This window comes from Trichosurus vulpecula, chromosome X (genome assembly GCF_011100635.1).
Source record: "Trichosurus vulpecula isolate mTriVul1 chromosome X, mTriVul1.pri, whole genome shotgun sequence".
Lineage (NCBI taxonomy): Eukaryota > Metazoa > Chordata > Mammalia > Diprotodontia > Phalangeridae > Trichosurus > Trichosurus vulpecula.
Window position 1 is genome coordinate 20,259,018 of NC_050582.1, and position 26,608 is coordinate 20,285,625.

General features: G+C 38.9%; 2 protein-coding genes across 3 annotated transcripts in view; both read right to left on the reverse strand.

Annotated features, from left to right (window-relative positions):
• APOOL (apolipoprotein O like) overlaps positions 1–816 on the reverse strand; it is a 90,006-nt gene extending 89,190 nt beyond the window's left edge. For both annotated transcript variants that reach the window (XM_036740166.1, XM_036740165.1), the window contains exon 1: positions 743–816. In XM_036740166.1, coding sequence (XP_036596061.1) covers positions 743–757 — 15 coding nt within the window. In that variant the 5' untranslated portion in view covers positions 758–816. The remainder of the gene's footprint in view (positions 1–742) is intronic.
• A 10,546-nt stretch (positions 817–11,362) lies between these two features.
• The window catches only part of LOC118832811 (connector enhancer of kinase suppressor of ras 2-like), a 566,603-nt gene continuing 551,357 nt past the window's right edge, over positions 11,363–26,608 (reverse strand). The window contains exons 20-23 of the mRNA XM_036740170.1: positions 26,175–26,245; positions 21,151–21,257; positions 18,499–19,840; positions 11,363–11,391 (exon numbers count right to left, since the gene is read on the reverse strand). Of these exons, the coding sequence (XP_036596065.1) occupies positions 11,363–11,391; positions 18,499–19,840; positions 21,151–21,257; positions 26,175–26,245 (1,549 nt within the window). The remainder of the gene's footprint in view (positions 11,392–18,498; positions 19,841–21,150; positions 21,258–26,174; positions 26,246–26,608) is intronic.

A 26,608-nucleotide genomic window follows, 5' to 3' on the forward strand; every position in this document is an offset into this window, starting at 1 on the left:
GCAGTCGGATGATCCGTGTGAAACTCTAGGTGGGGTCACTTACTCTCTGTGTGACCTTGGGAAAGGCCCAATCTCTACCTCCATTTTCCTTATCTCTAAAATGGGAGATAATGAGCTCAGTGTAAGCTCCCAGGGTTATGGGGCAGTTCACGGAAGCAAATAGCTTCCTAGCCACAAGGTTCTCCAAAAAAATCTCAACTGTGCTAATGGACGAACGGCGAAGTCTCCCTCCAGGCTGTCTTCCCCGAAATAAACCCCACAAAAATCGTAGTCGCCGGGTGCGAGGTAACCCCCTCCCCCAAAACACGGCGGGGATAGGCTGACTCATGCTCCCAATTGTCTCCCTTCTGCTCCTCCCCCAAAGCCAAGCTCCACAAGGCGACAATCTTCTGCCCAACCTCTCCCCTCCCAGCTAGCCATTCCCTCCATTGTCTATAATGGTTCAGCTCTGGGGAAGTGGGCAAAGAGTGATGGATAGGGAAACTGGGAGCGACGCCGGCTCCAGAGTGAGGTGGCTCCGTATGAGGACAAGGAGAATGGGGAGAGGTCAACGCCAGGGAGCGGCTCCCCACCCCCACCCCACCTTTTCAGCCTCACCCTCCCAGGCCCGCCATTCGAGCTCCAGACGCCTCGCCTCGAGGGCCTGGCCCGCTCTGGGGCCTTGGCTCTCGGACCACGCCCTGGCCAGGGTCTCTGGGCCCTGCCAACAAAGCCAAGAGGAGGATAAGGGGACAAGACTCACCCCCGCAGCCGCCATGACCGGGTGGCTCCCTCCTCTCCAGCCCTGGCTTCCTGTACGGGGAGCCGAGAGGGACACACAGGCTACTCTCTGGGCTAGGCCCCGCCCTCTGGTCCCCTTCCCCCCAGCCTCCCCACTTCCGCCCTGCCCTTCCCCTCCCCCCCCCCCCCACTCCACCCCCTGCGCTGGGCTGCTCAGAGCCCGCGTGGTTAACCATTCAGCTCCAGTCCTGGAGTCAGGCGGGGAAGAGGATGCCTGAGAGTGGTCGTCCCCCCAAACACCCCCCCCACCCTATCCTAGGGAAGGCAGCCTCGCAATGGGGGCTCCTTTGTTGGGCTCAACGAGTGGGTGTCCTTCCTGTTCGCCCGCTCCAGGGAGCCAGCCTTTGAGCTTCGGTGCCAGGAGGGCGCTGAACTGATCCCCAGGCAGCCGGTCCCCATCGGCGGTGCTATTGTTAAAGTTGGTCCCTGGCCTGGGCCGGTGGGGCCTCTGGCGGGGCGGGGCAAGGCGGGGCGGGGCGGGGCCGGGCGGACCTAGCAGAGCCGGCCGCCCGCCCACCCAAGTGGGGAGGGACACCAGCTGGGCCTTCTTTCTTTGCTCCTTAGTGGTTCTTCCCTACCTATGCTTCTGAGCAGGTCCTTAACTCCTTAAGGTCCTAACGTCTTAAATGAATTTGGCTCCCGGGGCTGGCTCCTTCACTTTTTTGGAGGTTTGAATGCTCCGGCTCCACGTCCAGCACTGCACCTGGCGTTTGTAAGGTGGCTTAAGAAATGCTGGAGGCGTGGGATAGCATGGGATCTTAGGCCTGAATTTGCTCGGTCTTTGTAGGAAAGGAGAAGCAGAAAAGGTTTGTTACAGCTGCTAAGGGAAGGGTAGTCGCATTCTACACGATCATGTCTGAGGGTAGGTCCCGTCAATAAACCAAACCTAGGCAATTAATCCAGTTGGTCAAACTTGGAGGAAAGTAAAAAGGCAAGGGATCCAAATCCTGGGGTTATTAGAGAGGGCTGCATTTAACGCCTGGAGCGCTGGGTCCAAATTCCACCTCTGATCCTTACTAGCTGCGTTACCAAGACCAAGTCACTTACCTGGTCAGGGCTTTAGTTTCCTCGTCCAAAAAACAGTGATAGTAAAGAGCTGCACTACCTACCTCACAGAGGTGATGTGAGGAAAGCCCTTTTGAAAGCTTAAAGTACTAAACAAAACAAAACAAAAAACAAAGGGAGTTATTAGTTGGCGTGTGGTGCAAAAGAAGGTAACTTAAAATGAGAAGTCCCTACACAGCGGGGCCCTGGGAGGTGCCCAAAGCACGTCGTCCCATGATCGGGGTTACGACGTTCATTTGGATCGGTTTCTGATTTTTCGAAAACCGATTACAGTTGAAACTTAACAATTAACCCCCTAAAACAAAAGGTCTCCTTGAATTTCGGAAGGAGAAATGTTTCCTTCAAAGGCCCGCAAGTTTTATTTTGGGGCCACTTTGTTTTTTGGAGAAAAAAGAACCAAGTGCTGTATTTTTTGGTTGTCGTTTTCTTAATGTTACGGCGGCGATGGCGGCGGCCGCGGCGCGGCTACGGGGCTGTGAGCGGTGTGCCAAGAGGTATATGCCCAATGAGCAGAACACACAGTGACGATACCAAGTCACGAAATTTTATCACACACGAAAGTTAACACTTTAATCTGTGATAGAAAACAATACAGCCAGTTACAACACAGAACTCATTTGAAGAGCAAAAAGGGAAAATCACCAACATTTAAAGCCTATATAATCTTAGTGAATAACTGTCAATACAGTACAAATACAAAATCAAGAATACTTTAAAGTTTTATCCAGGGGTTGAAATTTACTTTTTTCCTAAAACCAAAGCGATAACATTTTCCTATCTCTGTAGCATCTACACCTTCTAGGACTCTGTTTCTTACTGTCTGGAATATGGAATTGTGATGGTGTGTTGAGAAGAAATATACCTTGAGATCATAGAGAGATGGAAACTTTATGAAATGTATAAAGACATCATCAAGAAAGTGTATGATCCGAAGAGGATGCAAACTGGTCATGTAGTGAAAGTGGAATAACGGATGGACAGTTCGAGCGCTGCATTTGTACCAATGAAATGTCAGAAGCACTACAGGAAGGCTTCCAATGGGTTGGATAGATCCAGAATGAAGGATTTATGAAAGGACTAGAGTGCCACAGGAAGAGAAGGCATGGATGGGTTACAATTTGTACTGGTGGAAGGAAATGCTCATATCGATGAAATGGATCAAGAGAAGAATTAAAAATGTACACATCCTAGCTACAAAAGTTAAAATTTCTGTTGGTTAAAGAAACCCGAAACTTTATGAAATGTTGTATTAGCCATGTTGAAAAGATAATACAAGCCAAGTCTCTCAGTTAGCAAAATCAGATGATTTGCTGTCTTCTTTTTTCATTCATAGCTGATGAGATAATGAAAGGAGATCGGTTTGAAATATCTGTAGTGTGAAAACAGACAAAGTAAGTTTGAAAACTGAGAATTCAAACTCTGTTGTTCTTTTTCCCGCGAAGTTTTTGTTAATAAAACTACTTTAAAAGCCACATATTGTGCAGTTAAAATGGACAATGGCTCAAAAGAAAAACAGTCAATGAATCAAAATGATATTACACAAAAATCAGTTCTACTATATATGTATATGTACATCAGGGGCTCTTCACCTGGGCTCTGTGAACTTTTAAAAAATATTTTGATAACTGTATTTCAATATAATTGCTTTCTTTTGTAATTGTATATTTAGTTCATTTAAAAGCATGATTCTGAGACTCGGTCCATAGGTTGGTTGATTGATAAAAGGGGTCCACAACACATAAAAGGTTAAGAACCCCTGATGTATATGTATTTATGCATATACATATTACATATATATAATAATCCTTAAACAAAAATGTCTACAAATCATGAAGTCTCCATGATCCTAGGTGCCACATACAGAGCAGTAGTGGTAAGAATAGTAGTAGTACTGGTGTGAAGTCATAATAGCAGATTTACCTGTCGTCAGAAACAGTCCTGATGTGTGGACACAAACAAGTGTGGTTTGTATTGCTACAGAAATAGTGATAATGGTGTTTATTTGTAAGAGGCCATAAAGACCTTCTTCGCTAGTGCTCTTAAGTTAGTAGGTATCCCACAATGTACTCTTGGAACTTTCTAAGATTGAATTGATTCTACAGGTTGAAATCCATTCTCAAGTGCGGTTTCTAACCCCTGAATAAACAATATGTAGCCCACATTGGACTTTATGTATGTAAAGTGTAAACCAAAGCACACAGGTGTCATACATTTTCACACACTGAAGCATTATTTCTAAGCAGACTCCCAATTTGAGCGTGTCACTTACTTAACAAACTAGACAACCCAGCAGTTAATGATAACAGGACTTCTCTTTCAAACACAACATCAATATCAAATGTAAAATGTTTCTTAATACCAGTGCATCTTCTCTCCTTCTCTCCTTCTCTCTCTCTCTGTCTCTCTCTCTCTGTCTCTCTCTCTCTCTCTCTCTCTCTCTCTCAAATAAGATGAAATGCTTGATCTTCTTAATAAGGAATCCTTAATGAAAGCTAAGCCTATGCATCATAGCAGTTTTCACTGAGTTCCTTGGAGCAGTGACTAGGATTGGAATTTAGGTAAGAAAGATTTGTTTTCTAGTCACTGGTGATAAATGAAACCAAAGAATAAAAACATGGAAATGTCGGTTATTTGAAATATACTGAATACAGTTACAACACACACAAACAGCTTGTTTGAACTTAGATGTGCAGAGGTAAACTAAAAAGATGAAATTTGTGAGGAAAGCCTACATTAAAATTAGGAAACTTTGTGGGTAATAATATAATTAACAATAGTTCCTTACTTATTCTTCCTGCTCACATACTATGAATTCCCCTTAGGTACTGCATATATACTGGCTTCAACACAAATTGCATAGTATTCAATTATTCTAATAATTCAAATATTCTATTCTTATAAGTGCAAACCATTCATTGTCATTCTCAGTCTGAGAAATCTACAAATTCAGACTTACTTATTCCTACTTGGGCCTTAAGAAAAGCTATAAAAGTTTCTGGGAAATGATGAAATATAGTCAATGTCTTTATTATTGACAAATTTGCCTTGCTATTAGTGAGTTAGTTGATAAATCCATAATGTCAGCTATTAAAATTCCAAATATAGCCTATTGTAACATTGATTTTTGCTTTGGATGCTGGTATGTATATGAAAAATTAATATATTTTTAAAATTTTTTTATTCCAATATATGTATAAAGAGAGAGGACTTGAGTCTTAGACTAGAAATACTGGCTGGATTAATGAAATAATTATTACAGGAAGTTCAGACTAAGAAATTGGTAGCATGTGACTTAATTTTCTTAGACAATCTAAACTACATATAATATTTTAGATGAAAAAAATGTCTTACAAAATTTAAAAAGTGGGGGAAAAAGCCTTGGGATTCCTATGAGAACTGCTTAAAGGTTTAATCTTCATGAGAAAGTAGAAGGGAAATAAAAATTAGATAATACAATTATGTGTATTTGGCACTAAAATTTTCACTGTCCTTTGTGGCAGCTGACAAAATAATTCTATCTTATTTTATTTTTTCCATAAGGTTTCATTTTTTAGTGGAGATAGAAAGGGAATTTTTCTAGAAGGGATGGATCTTGTCTCCTGTCATCATCAATATTTATTATTTAATGATTTTGTAGTATTTTGGCCAGAGAAAAATATATCATGGGATTTAATACATATGAAATGAGATGATGAAGAAATTTCACTTTGCGTGCCATTTAGATATGGGGTAATATTTTGATAGTTTTCACTATTTAGGGATTCAAAGTTTTTAATTTTAAAACTCTTAAGTAGGCATTTAAAAAGAAAACCTAGATGCAGCAATGCAAAGACTAATAGTACTGATTTTTTAATGTGGATCTTTCACGTGACTACTTCCACATTCTTTTCCATCATAATATATTCATTAGGTAGTTTCTGAAACATTCAGGTATAAAAACATCTCATGTGTAAGGCTCTCATTTACATATGCAGTTTAGTTCACTAGCATTCTGACCAAATGGCTTGATAACTGTCTCATTGACAGTGCAACCAGATCTATAGATGGGCAACTTCTTCAATTCTATCCTACCTTTGCATACAAGCAGGGACTAGCCATCCGAAGTATATGGTACAAACTATAGGGAAGAGAGGACTGTGTAATTGGAGGAGACGATAACAAGAAAGGAGCAGCTATCTGTGCAGCTGTCACTGAGTAATGTCTCTGGTTAATTTAAATTATCTCCTCTTCTCCCTTTGGTAACAATGGGCCCAGATGAGTAAGTTACTTCAGGCCCACTGCAAAAGTTCCTCCTTCCTCTGGCCAAATCCCATCCGGCTCTTCAAGGGCCAGCTAGAGAAGAGCCTCAGTGCTGCCAAATCTAACTTTAGAGGACCTCTGGTTTTGGTGAGGACTTCCCAGGGGGTATTGTATGTGGCCTTTATCACAACTAGACAGGGAAAGTAGAGGGTTGCTTATCTAGATGTGCAAATCATTTTGCAGAAAATGTTAAAGTTCAATAAATTTAAGGCATCTCTGTAACATATCACTATATTAAAATTATAGTTTTCCAAATACAATAAGGATATAAAATATAGCCATCGAATAATAATACTTCTATTTGAAAAGCTACCATTGAATTTCCATCTTCTCTGCATCCCTCTTCTTCTGACACTGGGCCCACACCTAAATCAGATAGCAGCCGGTTCTGCAATCACTTACTGAACAAACAAGGCACTTGCACTTTCTACCCTCTCACTGGTCAAAAATAACTTGGCTGTCTTTTGGTTTTTCTCTTCTAAGACTGATTTGGAAAAGTGTCATTAGGTGAACATGCAATTGATAAAGGTAATGAAAAAATTCCAAAATAGCTATTTTGCTTTATGTAGTATCTTAATTGTTTTCCTGCCAAAACCAAATTGGCTATTGAGGATAATGGTCCATTAGGCAAATATTCCAAATTCCGATACTATGCATACATCAGTGAAGGGATTTAAAGAAATAAATATCAAAAGATAGCTAAGTGAATGAATTCTAAGATATTAAGGCTATGGATAGTTCACATTGATCTTACCCATTTATTTTATTTCATAAATGTTTTAATCCCATTAAACCTAGTGAGAAATATTTATCACAAGAAAAATATGTCAAATGATTGAAATGAAGGTTACAGTTATTTAGTTTGGTTACTCCACTTTCATCAGTTCTGTTGCTGTACTGTTAGTATTCTCAAGAAAGAGATTTGTTTTTCTTTAGCTTTGTTCTATTAACATCTGAGTGAAATAAAATATCCTCCTGTACTCTTTTTAAAGATTTCAGCAAATATTAATATAGTATTTCTTGGTCAAGTAGATTTTGTGATCTTTAAAATCCGGGCTACAAACTAAAAATCTCATGACTTTTCAAATTATCTTGGTCAGAATGTGATAATGACTTTGAAATTAAATACAAACAAAAACTATTATTCAGGATGATTCCATAACTTGGGGAAGGTGGGGCTGTTGTGAACTCTGAGATGGGAGAATTTATTTCCTCATATACAATTCATGGCAAAGGGTTTATGTTCCTCTCCTCCAAACCTCCCCTTAGAGATCTAGAAGGGAAGAATATGGCTCATTACATCAGTTAAGCACTAATCATTTTTTCATTAATATCTACCTCCTTGTTAACACACAATACTATATGCAGTACAATATGCTGCCTTACATCTTCATCTACTTCTCTAATGAGGTTTTCTTCCTTGTAATATTACAAGGAGAACACTAATTTTTAAAAAGTGTAATACTATAAATGTATTCATATTTATATATATACCACACCCTCCATGGGTCTGATATGAAGGAATGGTTGAAAGGCAAGAGCAGAGCTGGCTCATTATTCTTTGTAATCTGTATAATACTAACTAAATATTGATGTAGCAAATACATTCAGATTTCTATTTTTGTTTTTGCTTTTTTTTTAACGAATATTTTAGTTCTGATTTTGGTGAAATTTTTGCTGGAAAAGTTTCTTTAAATCTTCCTTAAATGCACTTTAGTATAGATTTTTTGAACTAATATTTGTAATTACTGATTGAATTTGTTTCAGAGAGCCATTTATTAATATCAAGAGTATTTTCCATCAGTAATTCCTCTTTAAAAATTTTTCCAATGATTCCAATAGGCAGTGATGTAAGCTTTTATGATAGATAAAAATGTGTCTATGATACACTTATTTTGTTTTAGTTCTGGCCAAGGAACATTTAATTCAACAAATCCAATTTGTTCTAATTATCTCAATTCAGCACATACATTTTCTTTAGAGCAGCGGAAATCATTTCCTCTGGCCATTTTTGACATTTGGCTCCCTACTCATCTAATTCAAATCTCATGATTTTATTTCCTTCTTTGATAAATTGTTTCAAAAATATTTACTAATTTTGAAGGTTTGAAGCAACTGAACACAATACTCAAGACGAGATGACTCAGTCACAAGCTCTAAACTTCCTGTATGTATTATTTTTACGTTAGCCACCATCCTCAAGTACCATTTTTTTCTTTTCACTTGTCCTTTGGCTAAAATAGGTTCAAATGACTTGATCACTTCAGTTCCACCTTCCTTCAATTCTCTCTTTAATCTCTTTCATGCTACCCCCTTCCACATGCACCCGGAAGCTCCTCCTAAAGGCAGGCACCTAGTTTTTAAAATTCTATGTATCAAAAAGGCAAAATGTAGCTAATAGAATGCTAATCATGTGCATACCACATGGTTGGCATATGTGGTCTACTAGATCATTGGCTGAGACTTTGAAGTGTGGATGGTTGAAATCCTTCCTCACTTCTTTGGGCTTTCTCGTCTCAGGGAAAGTTGTCATAACTAGGATACTTTTGTTAGAGTTGGTAAGAAAGAGGAGGATGGTCTCTTTCGACTTTTCCTCCAGCTTTTCCCCTGGCCAAATCCCTGGCTTAGTAATCACATGCTGAACCATGAATGAGTGATAAGAAGGCTCTCCATCTTTCCCTTCCTCCTCAAGGGCCAATTGGCAATCTTAACTGGGCACAATCCTGCCACAAGCCATAGATTATGAACCTTGTACCATATGTCATAAGGTACAATACAGGAGTTAGGTTGATTTTTCTCATTAAGTTCAGTTCATCTTTGTTTTCTTAAGGTTACTACTACTAAAGCCCAGACCCTAAAAGGTAAGTAGGACTCTAATATTTGTTCCTATGCCATGTCATTTTGGCTGGTTAACTTGGAGAAATTTGTGTATAAAGTGTGACTAGAAAGCAACAAGACTGGTTTTTATATGTGGTTTATGGACTCGGTCTCATTATTTGTAGTCACACCATATATCTTAAAGCATTTTGGAAATGTAGAGTATTTTGTATAGGTAGAGACAGTCAACTTTTAATAATCTATGTCAGTGAAGTAGAATATTAGAATAGGTATCCCACCCAGCTGGCTTGGAGCTGTGATCTTACCTGTGTGGAAAGTTTTTCTAACAAGAGGATTGGGGCTGGCCCTATAACTCAGTAGACCTCAAAGGAACCCTGATCATCGGGGTTCTTTTGGTCTGCTGGTTGGGCACCTGCTCTCTCCCCTCTGCAAACTTCCTTGCCATAGCTCAAAATCAATGAATGAGTCAGTTACTCAGTCAGTCAATAAAAAGCAGCAAAGGTGCAGAAACTGCTCCTAGCAAATGTATATAATCTATAGTAAGGATAAAAGTGGGGGTTTGCTATATGTTTATGTAACTGACATTTACCTAAGCGTAAAGGATTTTTTGGGGGGACATTGTTGATGTGAACATCAATTGAGTAAATACTTCAATAAATGTACACTTCTGCACTGCATCTTTTTTTAATGCACAACCAATTTGTTGGTTGAGAAGAGCAAGTGAAATTGATATCCAAAAGAATAATAGTACTGTTTGGTCATTCAATAGTTTAGGCATCTTGTGAACCTAGTCTCTTAGCCAACTTATTGGTACGCTATCTACATATCTTAGAGCGTTTGTCATAGTGGATTTTCTATGGCACTTAGTAGTCAGTTTTGTTAAATGTGTGTCTCAGAAATGTGTGATTGGGTTCTGTTGTGAGTGTAGAGGTTCAGAGGTCACAATTGGAGGTGTCAGAGTAGCACTGTACTCACAAATGTCCATGAAAAACTCATGATTCCTTTCCTTCCACTCTCTGAAGCTTTCTGCTGTAAAGTCAGGATCATCCAGAAGGCTGTCGATAATTATCAGGTCTCTTTCTTTTGCCTGTCCAATGTCAAAAAGACATAAAATTTCAGGACTAGGAAATGTGTTATACTACAGGTTAAACTTTATTTACTTTGTGTTGAGAAAAGATAAGGTACACCTCCACCAAAAAGACTGAAAGTTTCCTACATTTCCTCACCTCAAACTCTTTCATTGGCCAACATGGAGTTATACTGGAAATAAAATAACAAATACCTTACAAGTGAATTCTATCTTATCGTCAGATGACAGTGCAATAAGAAGATCAGTTAATGACAATCATGATAACTGGTTGTTTTTTTCCCCCAAAACTTTAGGAGCCTTGTCCACTAACACCTATTTGTAAATTCTCTGTGTCATCTTTAATTTGACACTAAATCTATTGCTTTGTTATATTTACCTTGATTTCCACAGTGTATGATTTGTAAATTGCAAAATTTTAGAGATTATAATTCTATGCTTTCAAGCTGCGAGTAGAAAGACAAAGAAGATGACTTACTTTTAAAGTACTCCTGAGCGCTCGGATGTGATGAAGTTTTTGATTGATAAATGGATCATTACATCGCTTTAGAAAAGACCTCTTGAATTCTTGCTTAGTAGAAGGACGATGTTCTCCAAAGGCTGACAAACTGACTTTTTCCAAAGACCTGTACAGTTCTTGTAACCCATCAGAACTATCGCTTTTTTCCTTTGCATTTTCTGAAATACAGTTCACAAGTTCTTTTTACCTCCATGCAGAAAAATTTTGGTTTGGAAAATTAAGGACCCCGATAGATAAGAATTTCAGCCACACATATATTGTCGAAATTGAAACACAATGCCAGTCTGAGGGATTAGTGATGACAGAAAGAAAGAATATAGTCATCCTCCCAGTGACAAGGACTGGCAAAAAAACACATCGACGATATAAAAATCAAAGACAATATTTAGTTCAGAATACTTGCATCTCAGAAGTTTTTTTTTAAAGACTGCAGTGTATAATGCTGGGGCCTGGTGTTAGGATAAGAAAATTTTCCATTCTCAGTCAATAAATTGAAGAAATACGAAGTCGTAGCGAAAAAAAGTTTGCATCGATGGCTACTTTAAGAATTGATCCATCTAGTTTCTACTATGCATCAAAAAGGGTGATATTTAGTTCACCGATGATATTCTCAGCTAACAGACTAAAAGGTTTTATAAGCACAGAGAGCAAATGATTGAAAAAATGTTGTTTTTAAAGGTGGATTTAGTTCCATTGTTGGGCAGTACTGTAAGCTTTGAAGTCCAGACTATTTCTGTGGTTACAGAAATGATGTCAGCCTCCAAGGTTGTTGATCAAGAACTTCCGGAAGCGTCAAATTTTCCTAGGAATACAAGCAAACCACAACATGACTAAATATGGTCTTTCCACTTGCACACCTCAGGAAAGGATTAGACCAGATTCTGGACAGCAATGATTCTCCTTCAGTAAGAAACATACAGGCCATGGTTCCAGGGAACCGGCTTCTAGACAGAATTGGAAGCCAAAATTGCTACTAATATTTTTGCATTCCCTAATAGCAATTTATATCTTTTAATAACTGAAACAAGAGAAAACAAGAAAAATGGTTAACCTCTCTAAGCCTTAGCTGCTTCTTCTGTAAGAATGGGGCAATTGGACTAGATGATCTTAAAAGTCCTTTCTAGTTCTGACATTTTATGATCTACTTTAAATTTAATACCCAACGTATTTGACTTAGATATTAATCCCATTACTGAACAGGATAAAAATCATAGAATTCATACCTTCTGAGGTATGAATTAGCTGTTGTTTTCAGGCCACTAGAGTGCCAATGTTTTGGTGCAGATAAAAAAATATGCTCTCCGCTCACCAATAAGATCAGGCTCATAATCCCACTCATCCTTTGAACTAGAGCTTTTTGGGTTCATGAACTCCTCTGGCAGTCTGGCGAAATTTATAGATCCTTATTCAGAATCATGTTTTGAAACATATAAAACAAAATGCATAGACTTAGAAAGGAAACCAATTATATTGAAATAAATGCATTTTTTCCTGTCCATGTTCACAAACTCCAGATTAAGAACCCCATTTTTAGGTTAGCAGATAGTGGGGGTAAAACTCCCATCTTATTGGTGGAAAACATGAGGTATGGCAGGTAGTTGATCCAGTTAGTTAACTAAAAGACCCCCGAAGGGAATACAGGATTCCAGAGCTCAGCATCTGCATATATTTAGAGCTTTATAATTTTTAAATGATCATTAGCTAGTTTCAGATCATATCTGTTCAATTTGGTCGGGGTGAAAAACAATCCTCTTGGAAATGACCAATTTCCAATTTATAACTATGGTATAGAAATTAGTCTTCCATTAAAGAATTAATTTGTAGTCATGAACATAATTCTGGTTTCTCAAAGGCTAATTCAGCAAAGTTCAAACTCTGGTAGATCTTGATAATCTACAAAAGGTAGGCCTGGAAACAGACTGTGTTTCTGTTGTATGAGAAGCAGCCTAAGTTTAGAGAGACTCCATCACCAAAAGGATGACCAATAGGTGGGAAATTCTTTTTGATCTCAGGATGTCATGAAACTATTAAGACATGAAGGTACTTAGGAAATGGAGAGTGAAGTTTGCTAACATGAACACCTTAGTTTGAACTCTCTTTGGCATCTCTACAGTTCAAATGAACTTAGCTGTTCACAGAAGTACTAAGGTAGTCATTTGAATGGACTCAGCCATTCATGGAAGTACTAAGGTGTTCATTTGAATAAATTTAGCTGTTCACTTCAAATGAACTCAGCTGTTCACTGAGGTTTTAAGGTGTTTGGGAAAAGAAATGCCAATTCCTATATATAGTATCTGAGAAAGCAATTTAAATTTTGGGACCATAGCTTACAATATAGAAGTGACAGGCTTTTGGCCAGGGACTGAGTGTTCCCAGTAAAGGCTAGTAAAAGATATATCTTTACTTTGAGTCTCACAAATCTATGGAGCTTTAAAGCTTAAAAGGATGGAGTAGGGAGAAAACTGCCTAGGGTTACCTTCCAAACTAGACGTAGAGATGTGGCAGAAAGAGTACTGGATTTAGAATCAGAGGACCTAGGTTCAAATCTAATCTCTGATGATTACTACCTTGCAATGCTGGACAAATCATTTAACTTCTCTGGGACTCTTTTCTTCTCAACAAATGGAGGGAATTGGACTAGATGGCCTCCAAGCTCCCTTCTAAGTCTATATCTATGATCCTTTGACTTGGAATTCAATCCTGGATCTGCCACTTATTACCTGTATAAGCCTGGACAAGTAATTTTCCCTCTGGGCATTAGCTCCTTCATATATAAAATGAGGTGGTTGAACTAGATAATATCTCAGGTACTTTCTAGTTCTAAATTTATGATCTCTTCAAACTGACAGGAAATAAAATCCACTAAAGGAGCCAACAATAGTATTCATGGCTTCCTATATATCTATACAACTGCAGTGAGTATGGGTGAGAAAACAGATGAACTAAAGATATTAAAGGAAGAAAACAAATTTGACATCATAGATATTTCTGAATATGAATCTGGAAGGGTTCCTTATTGAAAAGGACTAGAGTAGTAAAAATGTTGTAGAGCAGAATAACACTCCATATTATAAATAGACTCAGTTTAGAAAATCTAGGAACCAGAGAGGGAGAAACGTGGTGGAGAACAATCGTGTGAAGGTCAATGGAGGCAGGAAAAGAAATGATATTGTCATCAAGATATACTACAGACCATCTGGACAAGAGGAGTAAGTAAAAAGAGGAGGAGTTTGGGAAATATCACAGGCCTGGTGTGAAGGAGTTATCATAGTAGTGATGGGGGATTTAATTTATGGAGCTTTCTCTCTCTGCCCAAATAAAAATAGCTAATAATATCTTGGCTTTTTCCCCCTAATTTTAATTTCATTTTTTTAAAAGATAGAGGAGCCAATGAGGGAACTGTTATTATAGACATTATTCTCACTAGTAAGTCAACACATATTTACTAATAAGGAATAAATACTACTGCTATTACTACAATTACTATTACTAACACTAGTTAAAATTCATATAGTGCCTACTATGTGCCAGGCACTGTGCTAAGTGCTTTATAATTGTCATCTCATTTGGTCCTCACAACAACCCTGGGAGGGAGGTGCTATTATTTCCATTTACAGATGAGGAAACTGAGGCAAACAGGGGTTAAATGACTTGCCCAGGGTCACATGAATTGGATTTAAATTAAAATCATCCTCATTCCAGGCCCAATACTCTATCCTCTGTGCCACAATGATTTCTGGGGTGGATATGATGGGAGCATTGGGAGGAAATGACCTCTCTTCATCTTAAAATTTAGGATGGAGAAGAAAAGGATAGCTATACATAACCTGATATACACTCTAGATTTCAGGTGAGCTTCTTTCAAAGGGGTCAGAGAAAGGATAGGTAGGATCTTGTCCAGGCCAGAGTTATATAGACAGCTCAAGAGGAATGAAATTCTGAATGTACAAAGAGGAAAAAATCCCATGAGGAAGTAAAGCGGAAATTGACTGAAAAGAATGATGTGGAAACATAGGGAATTCATCAACTTAGAATTAAAAAAAATAACATGTACAGAAGATGGAAGCAAAGATGGGTAAAAGAAGTCAGATATGAAAGTGTGGCATGGTCCAGTAAGAACACTGTCAGGAGTGCTAAAGCTCAGACTGATCTGGTAAGGAAAGCTAAGGACAACATAAAAGTGTGGGTTTTTTTAAAGCTATATTGGGCAAAAGAGGGAGATCAAAGAAGGGATAGGATTGGTCTCTGGCTTAGATGGGGCAATGATAATGGACCACAGATACCCTTACTTGCATTTTTTCTTCCAAGGAGAATGACCTTTAGAGTGCAAAAACCCCAACAGAAATGACTAACAGGGAGTTGATAAGTAATGGCATAAAAAAGATAAGTAAGGAAATAGTAAAAACACATCTAGCTATCCTTGGTGAATGAATTAAAGTAATAAACGCAGACTAACTATGTTCCAAGGGACTAAAAGAACTGGCAGATAATTGGTGAGTCACTGTTACTGCTCTTTGAAAGATCAAGGAGAATGGGAGAGAAGCTATAGGGTTAGAGAAGTACAATTGTCCTGATGTTCAAAAAAGGGACAACAGTAGAAGCTGTACTTGATAGAGTCGTGTGTTTGCATTTACTTGTGTTTATTATTTTGTATTTACTCATATGACCTGTTTACATGTTGTACCCTGTAGAAGAACATAAGGTCCTTGAGGACTGAAGTAGTTGGTGCCCAAGAAATGCTTTTTGAATTAAAATGAATTGGGCTTGACTTTGATTCCTGGCAAAATTCTAGTGTGTATTATGAAACAAAAAGTCCAAAGAATATCTATAATAGGGAAGAAGCTATCAAAAAGATGCCTGTGTGGCTTCCTTCTTCCAGAACAAGGCTGATTCCTTTTTGGCTAGGCTCCTAGGTCCAGGGAAGGCTATAGACATCCCAGCATCTCAATTAGGAAGGGATGTCAGGGGCCTTGATTCCAACTTTGACCTGAACAATAATACCTTCAACTTCACACATAATAGTCATCCAGCTGTTGCTCTGAGTCTTCTACAATAAGAAACCTACTTCCTGCTTATACAGCCCATTCCACTTTTGGATAGCTTTAATCGTTGGGAAGTTTTTCTTTGTGTGGAGCCTAAATTTTTGTCTGTACTCATTTCTCCACTCATTTCTTCTCACCCATTCTTTTTGCTCAGCCTTACAGAGCAAACAAATCTCTATTCTACAAGATTGCCCTCTGGAATCTTAAAGACTGCTTTCATATTCTCCCTAAATTTTTCCTTCTTCAGGCTAAACCCAGGATCAGAGGACCATAGGCTTGGGTCTAGAAGGGAACTTAGAGTATATGTAGTTCGACTTATTCATTTTATAGATGAAGAAACTAGAGGCTATGGAAGTCTTGTCTAGTCTAGTCTGACTGGCCTAGTCACACAGGGAGCAACAGAGGCAGAGTTTGAACCCATGTTATCTGACCTCAAATTTAGAGCTCTTTCCAGTGTTATCATCTGCCTCTCCTAGTTCCTTTAACCAGTATGAATTAAAGGCTCTACACCATCCTGGTTATCCTTTTCTGAATGAACTCAAGCTTATCCATGTCCTTCCTAAGACCTGACACCCAGAAGTGAAAACAGTCCAGGTGTAGTCCAACTGAACTACTATCTCCCTAGTCTTCTGCACTGCATCTCTCTTAATGCAGCTAATTGCATTAGCTTTCTTTCATGTCAACAGGCATTTATCAAGCATTTACTATATTCCAGGCACTGTGTTAAGTGCTGAGGATACAAAGAAAGACAAAAATATTGGCTCTGCCCTCAAGGAGATCACATTCTTGGTGGTCATGCCATAAACCTGGTTCATGTTAAGCTTGCAATGGACTAATCCTGCTTCCCCATCCAGATCTTTTTTTCATATGAACTTCTTTCTATCTATGCCTTGCTATCTTGTATGTGTGAAGTTGATTTTTTGAAATCAACCTAATAATTTCATCTAATAAGATGAAATCAAATAGGGATAAATATAAACTTATATAGGATATGGGGGGAACCCTAAATTTCTGGGGAGTCTCCATATTAGGTGTTCCTTACACTGATAAAATCATAGGTCCAGACCAAAACAAAATAGACCTTGCTCTTACTTTGTCAAGATTTTTTTTGGATTCTAACTCTAGCATATGGTATGCTAGATATCCCTTCTAAATTGCGTCATCTGCTCAACAACAGAGGGCCAAAGAAAGATCCCTGAACCACTTCTACTTGGGAACTTTATTACAAATATGAGTTGAACCGTTGATGGTTACTCAATGGCTTTGGTCACTCAACCAATTCTTGGTCCACCTAATTGTTAGTCCTGTTTACCCCATACCTCTTTGTTTTGTCCACAAGAAAACCATGAGAAGCTTTAGCAAATCCTTTGCTAACACCTAGGTAAATTAATATCTACAGCATGCACACTGTTGGTGGAGTTGTGAACTGATCCAGCCATTCCGGAGAGCAATTTGGAACTAAGCCCAAAGGACTACAAAACTGTACATACTCTTTGATCTTGCAATACTACTGCTGTGTCTATATCCCAAAGATATCTGAAAAAGGGAAAATGACCTATTTGTACAAAAATATTTATTGTAACTCTTTTTGTGGTGGCTAAGAAATGGAAATCAAAGGGATGCCCATCAATTGGGGAAGGGCTAAACGAGCTGTGGTGTATGATTGTAATGGAATATTATTGTGCTGTAAGAAATGACAAACAGGATGATTTCAAAAAAAAACCTGGAAAGACTTACATGAGCTGATGCATAGTGAAGTGAACAGAACCAGGAGAATGTTGTACACAGTAACAGCAATATGACTTAGCTATTCTCAGCAATACAATGATCCAAGACAATCACGAAGGACTAATGATGAAGCATATTCTCCGCCTCCAGAGAAAAAACTGATATTGACTGAATACAGACTGAAGCATGCTATTTTTCCACTTTCTTTCATTTTTTAAGTCTTCTTATACAAAATAGCCAATATGGAAATGCATTGAATCAGATGACAAAGTGAGGATCCCAAAAGATTTCAAATTGATAGAGCATTGGGCAGAAACTAAGAAGATGAAATTTAATATGGACAAATACACTTACATTGGGTCCAAATCAACTTCACATACACACACACACACACACACACACACACACACATACCAGATGGAGTATTGTCTCTAAACTAGCTGAATAAACAATCACTGGGCATGGTTGTAGAGGGTATTTCTGTTCAGGTAGGGATTGAATTGATGGTCTCCAAGTCAGATATTTTGAGGGCTTGTGATTAGAATTGGTAGAAGGAATAAACAAACCAAAGAAATTAGAGACTTTTTTTGAAGTGTATATAGGATCATAGAATTTAGAGGTAGAAGGGAACTTAGAGAAACCTAGTCCATTGCCTGTGCCTCATTTTATAGATGACACAGCTGGAGCCCAGAGAAGCCAAGTGTCTTGTCTAAGGTTATATAGCTAGCTAGTAAGTAGCAAAGACAAGATTCAACCTTTACTGTCTCAGCCTCAGTGAAATCCTTAGAAAGGCTCAACAAAGCCCTACAAAGAGCAAATTACATTTTCTTCTACTCCCATTGGCAAGGGCACATTAGGAAATGAGCTTGGCTATGGTCCTCAAAGACATCACACTCTTGATAATGCCCTTCAAAGAAATACTTCTTGATTGTTCATGGTTTGCCATCCTGAGGTGCTTTAAGACCACAGACAACTAAGGAACAGAGTCCTGAAGAAAGCTGGGTTGCAGAAACATAGAGGAAATTCCCCATCCTACTAGGGACATTGCTAGATCCTCAGTTGATGTCAGAAAATAAATTTGTTGATGAAAATTCACTTTCTGGAAAACTATGATTTATTTTAAAATTAATAAATCTTACCTTCCTCATCGAAACTATTTTGTTTCTTAATGAGAAATTGGTCTTCCTCTATCTCTGTTAGCTCTGATGCCTTGATTTGGCCTTTGCTCCTGACATCTCTGTTCCGAGGCAGACTCTGACTACGTTGCTTTTGGGGCCTTGCATGGGACCCATGATCCTGCTGGTAGGGAATCAGTGGGAAAGGCCCTTCTTGGTCATTGATGTTGTATTTCTGGGCTGGCAGGGTTGCTTGTCGTCGCTTATCTGGTGACACGAGAGTTAGGCCGAACACATAATCATCTTCGATAGGACCGGTTTGGAGAAAATGAAGTCCCGAGCTTGTCAATGGTGTCTCAATGAGGTCTTGCCAGGAGCGCCTTTCCCCATGGAGCCTTCGGTGGCTAGATGACTCCCTACTTCCTGTGGCTTCCTGTCGAGCCTCTTCAGTAGAAGAATAAGAATAGGTGGACTCACTTGAAAAGTGCCGACCATGTTTGGATTCCAGGCAAAAACCTGGGCTATGCTTGGATTCCAGGTATGGACTTGCACCGCGTTTGGGGTCTGGGAATGGACTGGCACCGCGTTTGGATTCCAGGTATGGACTTGCACCGCGTTTGGATTCCAGGAATGGACTGGCACCGTGTTTAGATTCCAGGTATGGACTTGCACCAGGTTTGGATTCCAGGAAGGGACTTGCACCACGTTTGATTTCTGGGAAGGGACTTGTACCACGGTGAGTGGTTTCTCGGAAGGGACTGGCACCATGCTTGGATTCCAGGTATGGATTTGCACCATGTTCCGGGAACAGACTGGCACCACGTTGGGGTTCTGGGAACCGACTTGCACCACGTTTGGAATCTGGAAAAGGACCGGCACCGCGTTGGAGGTCCAGGAACATGCCTGCACCACGTTTGGGCTCTGGGAGTGCACTGGCACCACGTTGGGTTTCTGGGAATGCGCAAGCACCACGTTTGGTTTCCAGGAATGGATTTGTGCCAAGTGTGGGATCCAGGAATGGATTGGCACCATATGCGTGTTCCAGGAATGGACTTGGGCCATGTTTGGGATCCAGGAATGGACCTGCGCTACGTTTGGGTTCCAGGAATGGACTTGGGCCACGCTTGGGATCCAGGAATGGGCTTGGGCCACGTTTGGCTTCTGGGAACGGGCTTGGGCCACGTTTGGCTTCTGGGAATGGGCTTGGGCCACGTGGTGGTTCCAGGTATGGACTTGCGTGGTGTTTTGTTTCTGGGAATTGGCCCGCATGGTGTTTGCGTTCCAGGAATGCAGTCGAAAGATGTGGGGGTTCCAAGTATGGATTCAAAAGATGTTTAGATTCTGGAAATGGACTTGTAGAAGTGCCCTAAAAGCAAATGCAAGTATCAACAATTATATCATAGTATCATAAGAGAAGACTGTAGAAAAATATTGAATGGCCAACAGAATTAAATATTACATAAATATTTTTGAAAAACAGGTTTTGTACTTTACACAATTGAGAAATAATTACAATCCATTGAATTTAATAAGCACGATTAATTACCAATGGTCTCTTCTTGTTTTGGACACATTCTTCATTCCAGACTTACTGCTCTGAGACAGTACCAGAACACTCTACATGGTTACCACTCTGCTCCTAAGCCCATAAGGGCCTTGAGAAAGACATGGACATCCCCAGAAGAAACTGAGAACCACTGTTCCTTTTTCTTCAAGGGCCAGATTTTTCCAGTCAAATAAGCAAGGACAAAAAAGCTGCCAGAACTACAGGGTGCTGCAGAACCAAAACAGGTTTTAAAAAAAATCCAAAGACATTGTGCTCAGTTAGTGTGTGCGCCATCTTCATTAAAAAAAAAGAGGCAAAAATTGGAAAAATACAAAGGGAGGGGCTTAAGCTGTATACCAGTTGATAAGACAGCATCACATGGGTGAAAATCAGGCTGAACTTCCCCCATGTGATGTTGTTGCCTCAGTTTTTCTGCCTTTGGTTCTGGTTGCATGAGGATCATGTCATTCATGCTGGAGAAAAATCTGAAAGGAAAATAGAGAACAGTCCTACCTGCATTTACAAACCAATCTTCCATAACCATATTTTAGCAACTCTTTTTGATTTGGTAGGAGCTTCTTCTAGATATCATATTTTAATGCTCTTTTTAAAAAAAGTGATGGGAAGAACAAAAATAAAAAGTCACCTTAAATGTTTTTGTTATACCTTAACAAATTAATTTTTGTTTTAAACAAATGAGAATGGGATTTGAAATGAAGTCCCACGGTTTCATTTCAAACAGCTTCTTGGAAATACATTTGTTTATTCCTGGGCCACATTGATGAGATCCTTTCGACGTTAGTATCATATATCTGAAAAAATACGCACATGGAAAAACCCCCACAGTAGCTTTGTGGAGCAAAGTAAGGAGGAAACAGGTCCCTGGATTGCATCTCTTTGCCTTTTCCTCCATGGCTCAGATAGGTCCTTGTTTTAGCTTGCCAACTGGCTTCTACCCTTTGGTCTGCTGGAACCGAAGGTATCATTTTCCACTAAGGAGATCCATCCCGAGGTGCATGAAACTTTGCCTCCCAAAAGGAAAAACCTCAAACATTTCAAATACACTCAGAGCAGGTTGTCCACGCTCAGCCACTGGGACCTTGTTTCAAGACATGACATTTAGAACTTACTGAAGATGGTCGATGACTGACACTGACATCATTGAGAGCCATGGCACCTTCCAGTCTCAAGGTCAGAGAGCCTTCAGCATCATCATGGTCACTTTCACTCCAGTAATCTGCCGAGAAAAGATTTAGTTCTGAGTTAAAAGTATCTACATGAGGATTCCTATGGAGCTGATAACTTTTGTAGTGGCCCACCCTGCATGCTCTGCTGGGAACTGCTACTAGAAGGACGAACAGTCTCTCTACTCAGTCTCTTTTCCTAGCACAAACTGCTAATTCAACACACACACAGGGGCAGAGCTGATGGTGACACTTATTCACTCAACTTCCTTGGAATATCCAAGACTGCAATAAAAGCCATTCCTGAGGCTATATTCTGGCCCTTTGGGGGCATTTAGAAGGAGACCAAAATTTGGAGGATGTTCAAGATAAAATCTGACATCTGGCATTCTCAGGATAACGATGATTCAGAACTAGATTGTAGCCACAGATATTCCAGCATGGCACACTGGGCTTTCTCTTTATTAGTTCTTATCAATGTTATGGAGAATTCTACTTGACAACTACTTTGTGCTACTGAGAAAATTGACATCCTTTAATTAAAAATAAATATGTACATTAAAAAGATGGTTTGAATTACATACAAAATCCAGAACCTTAAGTATTTTTGTACAATCGACTACCTTTTTTTTAACTAAAATCATCAGTATAAGCTTGAAATTCTTCTTCAGAGCAACTGAGACAGAGAATCACTGAATTTATGAACTGGAAGGGTCCTTATCTAGCCTGGTCTCCTCTTTTTATAGATAAGCCATTAGAAGGTCTGAGAGGGGAAGTGATTTACCTAGGGTTACAGAGCTAGATAGTAGCAGAACTGGGCCTTGATTCAAGATCTTCTGGCTTCTGGACTAGGGCTCTTTCTACAACACCATGATCCCATTCAAAGAAAAGGGCATGGCTTTTGAAATATTGTACCTCCCTGAAGAAGTGACCTGTTGTCAGGTAGTGTTATTATATTGAAGTTTACTATATTAGAAATATTCATTTTTTTAAAAAGATGAAATATATGACTGACCTTCCCATTCATGATGCTTCTGAAACTTCCTACCGTGACTGAAGCAAATGCCAATAACATTTGCAAGGACAGTGGTGCTGCCAGTGATACTCCCAAACACCCAATCACTCCACCATACAACCCGGTACGGTCTGGCTACTGGACAAATGCCCAAATACCAGAAAAGGCAATCCGACACTGCTTATACAACATGGTGAGAAAACATAAAATTGCAGACATACATATTCACTAATCATAATATAGACATTTATTATGTTACACATGAACATTTCTGTATTCTTTTATGAACAGTGGGAGTTGCTTTAGTGGAATTAGGTAGTGGTCAGGGTACGGTCTTCATTTTGTCAATGGAGGCTTTTTGCAGAGTATATGAAAAATGAGGAGAATTCATAAGGCCCTTCTGAGAAAATGAAGTGGAAAAGATTTTGGTTGGTTGTTTTTTACCTTATTTACAAGTGTTGTCTCATAAACAAGGAACCAAGGCCCAAAAGGCATATGCCAACTGTTCAAGCTGTGCCCTAAGTCAATGGTATAGAAAAAAACACCACCCACATTCTGATTTAGCCACTGAATATGATATTCAAAAGACAGCATCAATTTGAACTGTCTTTTACATCTCAGATTCCAGCAGTTTGAAAAACTAAAATTCTTTGAGATATTAGTTTGGTCATTCATTTAAAAAAAACATTAATGTTCCAAACCTTCTCTTTTGTCCTTAAGCCTCCCACAGAAACTTCCCTCTCCACCCTCTCAGCTGAGGAAATCAGGGTTGTTTGCCACAAGCTCCCTCTTCTCTTTTCCTTCTTGTAACACAACTGTTCTTCCTCATCTAACGCTATCTTTTCTCTTTAATTCTAGTCTCTGTTGCAGAGGTAGACCTTTAGTCAAAACTAGCCTAGGTGCATACAGCACCCTTGATTCCATCCTCTTCTATCTTTTCCAGTAGACTGTCCTGACTATCATCCCAGTCTTTCATCTCTCTTCTATGAGGCAGCAAGGTGGTTCAATAGAGAGAGCTCTGGGCCTGGAGTCAGGAAGACCTAAATTCAAATCTGACCTCTGACACTAACTACATGACTCTGAGCAAGTCATTTAACCACTTGCCTCAGTTTCCTCACCAGTAAAATAGGGAAATACTAGCATCTACCTCCCAGGGTTGTTGTGAGGAACAAATATGTAAAAAGTGCTTAGCACAGTGCCTGGCATGCAGTAGGCACTACAGAAATGCATATTCCTTCCTACTTGTTCCATCCCTGCTGCCTACAAACATGACTGAGTTTTCCCCATCCTTAATCCTCAACTTTACCTCCATATTAGACTCTAGCATCCCTTCTAAGTACTTCTTACTTTCTTAGCTAAACTCCTTGAAAGACCCATCTATACTTGGTGCTTCTACTTCCCCCATCTCATTTTCTTCTATTTTGGGAAGGGGGAGTTTTTTTGATTTTCAATGATTCAGCGACCCTCTTTTTGCCATCATTATTGCTAAATCCCCCTCCCCAATTAAAAACTGCGGAAAAGAAAGAAAAAAAAACCCTGACAACAAATAAGCATTGTCATTCAAAATGAATCTACATGGTAGCCATATCCCAAAACGTCTGTCTCTTTCTGCACCTTGTATCTGCTATTTCTCTGTTATTTCTCATAGGTCCTCTGGAGATATGGTTGGTCACTGCATTATTTAGAGTTCTTAAGTCTTTCAAAGTTGTTTTCCTTTGGAGCATTGTTGTTACTATATAAATTGTTCTCCAGATTCTCACTTCACTCAGCATCTGATCATACAACTCAGGATCCACTGAAATCGTCTCTTTCATCATTTCTTATGGCACAATAATATTCCATTCCATTCATAAGCCACAATTTGTTCAGCCATTCTCCAGTTGTCTAAGAGGCCATCTAAGACACCCCCTTAAATTCTAGTTCTATGCTTTTCTTTTTTTCCTCTTTTAATCCTATCTTTGGGATCTGGATGTTTGTTTTGCTCCTGACTATTCCTTCGCAGTGTTACCTTCTCTCTTAACTCTTTGGGAGGATTGTGGACCTCTAAATTCCTGTTTCCATGTTGAATTTAAGTATTTCTACTCCAAACTCTGTGTGTGTGTGCGTGTGTGTGTGCGTGCGTGTGCGCGCACGCATGTGTGTGTACATGTGTTCAACCCTCCTTTCTCCATTTCAGATAAGAATGTGGTTCATTTGATGCTTATTCCCCCCCTTCCTCAATGTTTGTATATTCTTCTTATATATCTCAATTGTGAGAAATAGCTAATTCTACCACATCTTCATCATTTTTACACTAATATATTCCTCCTTTTACCTTCCCTTCTCTTTCTCCCCTTCAAGCCCTTAGAACAGAAACAATATACCTTAAGGGCCTTTGTTTTGTTTATTTAACTTTCTCAGTACTCTTTGAAGACATTAAAGTTCTGAAGGAACACTTGTTTCTTCGCCCCCATTCCAATGTTAGCACTACATCATCATACAGTTCTGGCCGGCCAGAATTTACCTTTCTTGTGCATGTATTTTAAAGTTCCTACTTGGCTCTGGTCTTTTAATCAGGAATGTTTTAAAAGGCCTCTATTCTAGAGGTGTCAAACATGCAGCCCAGGAGCCCTACACAGCTCACAATACTCCTGAGTATGGCTTGAACCAGATTAAAGTATAATTGGAAAATATTTAACAATATAAGTAAAAATACAATAAACATAGATAATACTATACTTTAGCATTAAAATTTAAAGCTAGGTCAATATGTGGCCCACAGCATAAATAAGTGGCTCACATTTCTATTAGAGTTTGACGCCACTACTCTATTCCATTAAAGATACATTTTCTTCCATAGGATAAATACTCAGCTTTACAAGGTAAGTTACTCTTGGTTGTAGGTTTATCTCTTCTGCTTTTTGCAATGATGTATTCCAAGATCCCTGGTTTAGTAGAAAATGCCAAATCTTATATGATCCTATCTGTATTTCTCTGGTACTTGAACTCGCTTTTTTCTGGATGCTTGCAGTAATTTTTCTTTGAGGTGGCAACTCTGGCTTTTGGCTATTCGGCATTCCTGGGACTTTTCCTTTTTGGGTTCCTTTCAGGATGTGATTAGCAGATCTTTTCTATTTTTCCTTTGCCATCTGATTCTAATAGATCTGAGAAAGTTTCATTTGTAATTTCTTGAAATATGGTGTCCAGATCTTTTTTTTTAAAATCATGGCTTTCAGAAAGTTCAGTGATTTTCAAGTGATCTATCTTTGACCTGTTTTCTGGGTCAATTATTTTTTTATATCAGATATCTTACATTTCTTCATTTTAAATTTTGTTGTGATCTCATAGAGTCATTGATTTCTGCTTGGTCTGTTTAGATTTTCAGGGAATCCATTAACTGGGGAAGGTTTACCACTTTTTCTTCTAAGCTATTTATTCTCCTTCCAATTCTTTCCTCCAGAGCTTTTATTTAATTTCTTACCGCTTGTTTCGTTTCTTTTAGGTATTCATATAGTCCTTGCAAGAAATCCACCTCTCAGGGAGAAACCTTCTTTTATCGATAGATATTGGCACCTACTTTCAATTTAGTCTTATAGAGTTGCCTGGGACACTGATAGATTAAGTGATCCACCCAGGGTCTCACAGCTAATATATGTTAGAAGTAGAACTTGAACCCAGGTTTTCTTGACTCTACAACTTTCTCTCTGTCCACTGAATATGTACATTTTTACATTTACATTTATTAAATACATTACATGGAAAAGACTAATGTCTATTATTTTTCTGATTATATGTATATAATATATATTATATATATAATATATATTATATATATATATATAAAAGCATACAACTGGATAGAAGTATGTGCTCAAGAAAACTTATGTTGAAATCATGTTTTTTTAATATGACTATTTCTATCTTTCCTGTCTTATTTCCTAAATAAGACCTTGAGGCAATAGACAATTCCCCTTACCTTCACGTGGTTGGATATCTTTTTCATCAGGGGAATAACCAATGGCTGCAAGTCCCAGACGGTTCATCCAGCTGATAAAATAATGAGCAAAATACAATTGTCACTAGACATACTTTAAGATACAAAATTATGGAGAAAATCCTGGCAGATTTAGTGAATAGCAAATAGTCCTACAGACCCCTTAACAGAACAATACTTTTCTCATTGGGATAAGAATTGAGATGATATAGGGTAATGGTACAAGCCATGATTAAAGCAAATATATCCCAGTTTGATGCCAGCATAAATTATTTAAGAACCTTTCTTAATCATTCGATCAAAGAAAGTTTCAATCTAGCAAGTCATTGCTGATGGAGTATTTCCTATGGTTTTTATGCTATTCCAATTTAAAAGGCTAAATTCCAATCTTCTTTGATTATGATGGTATTCAAGCT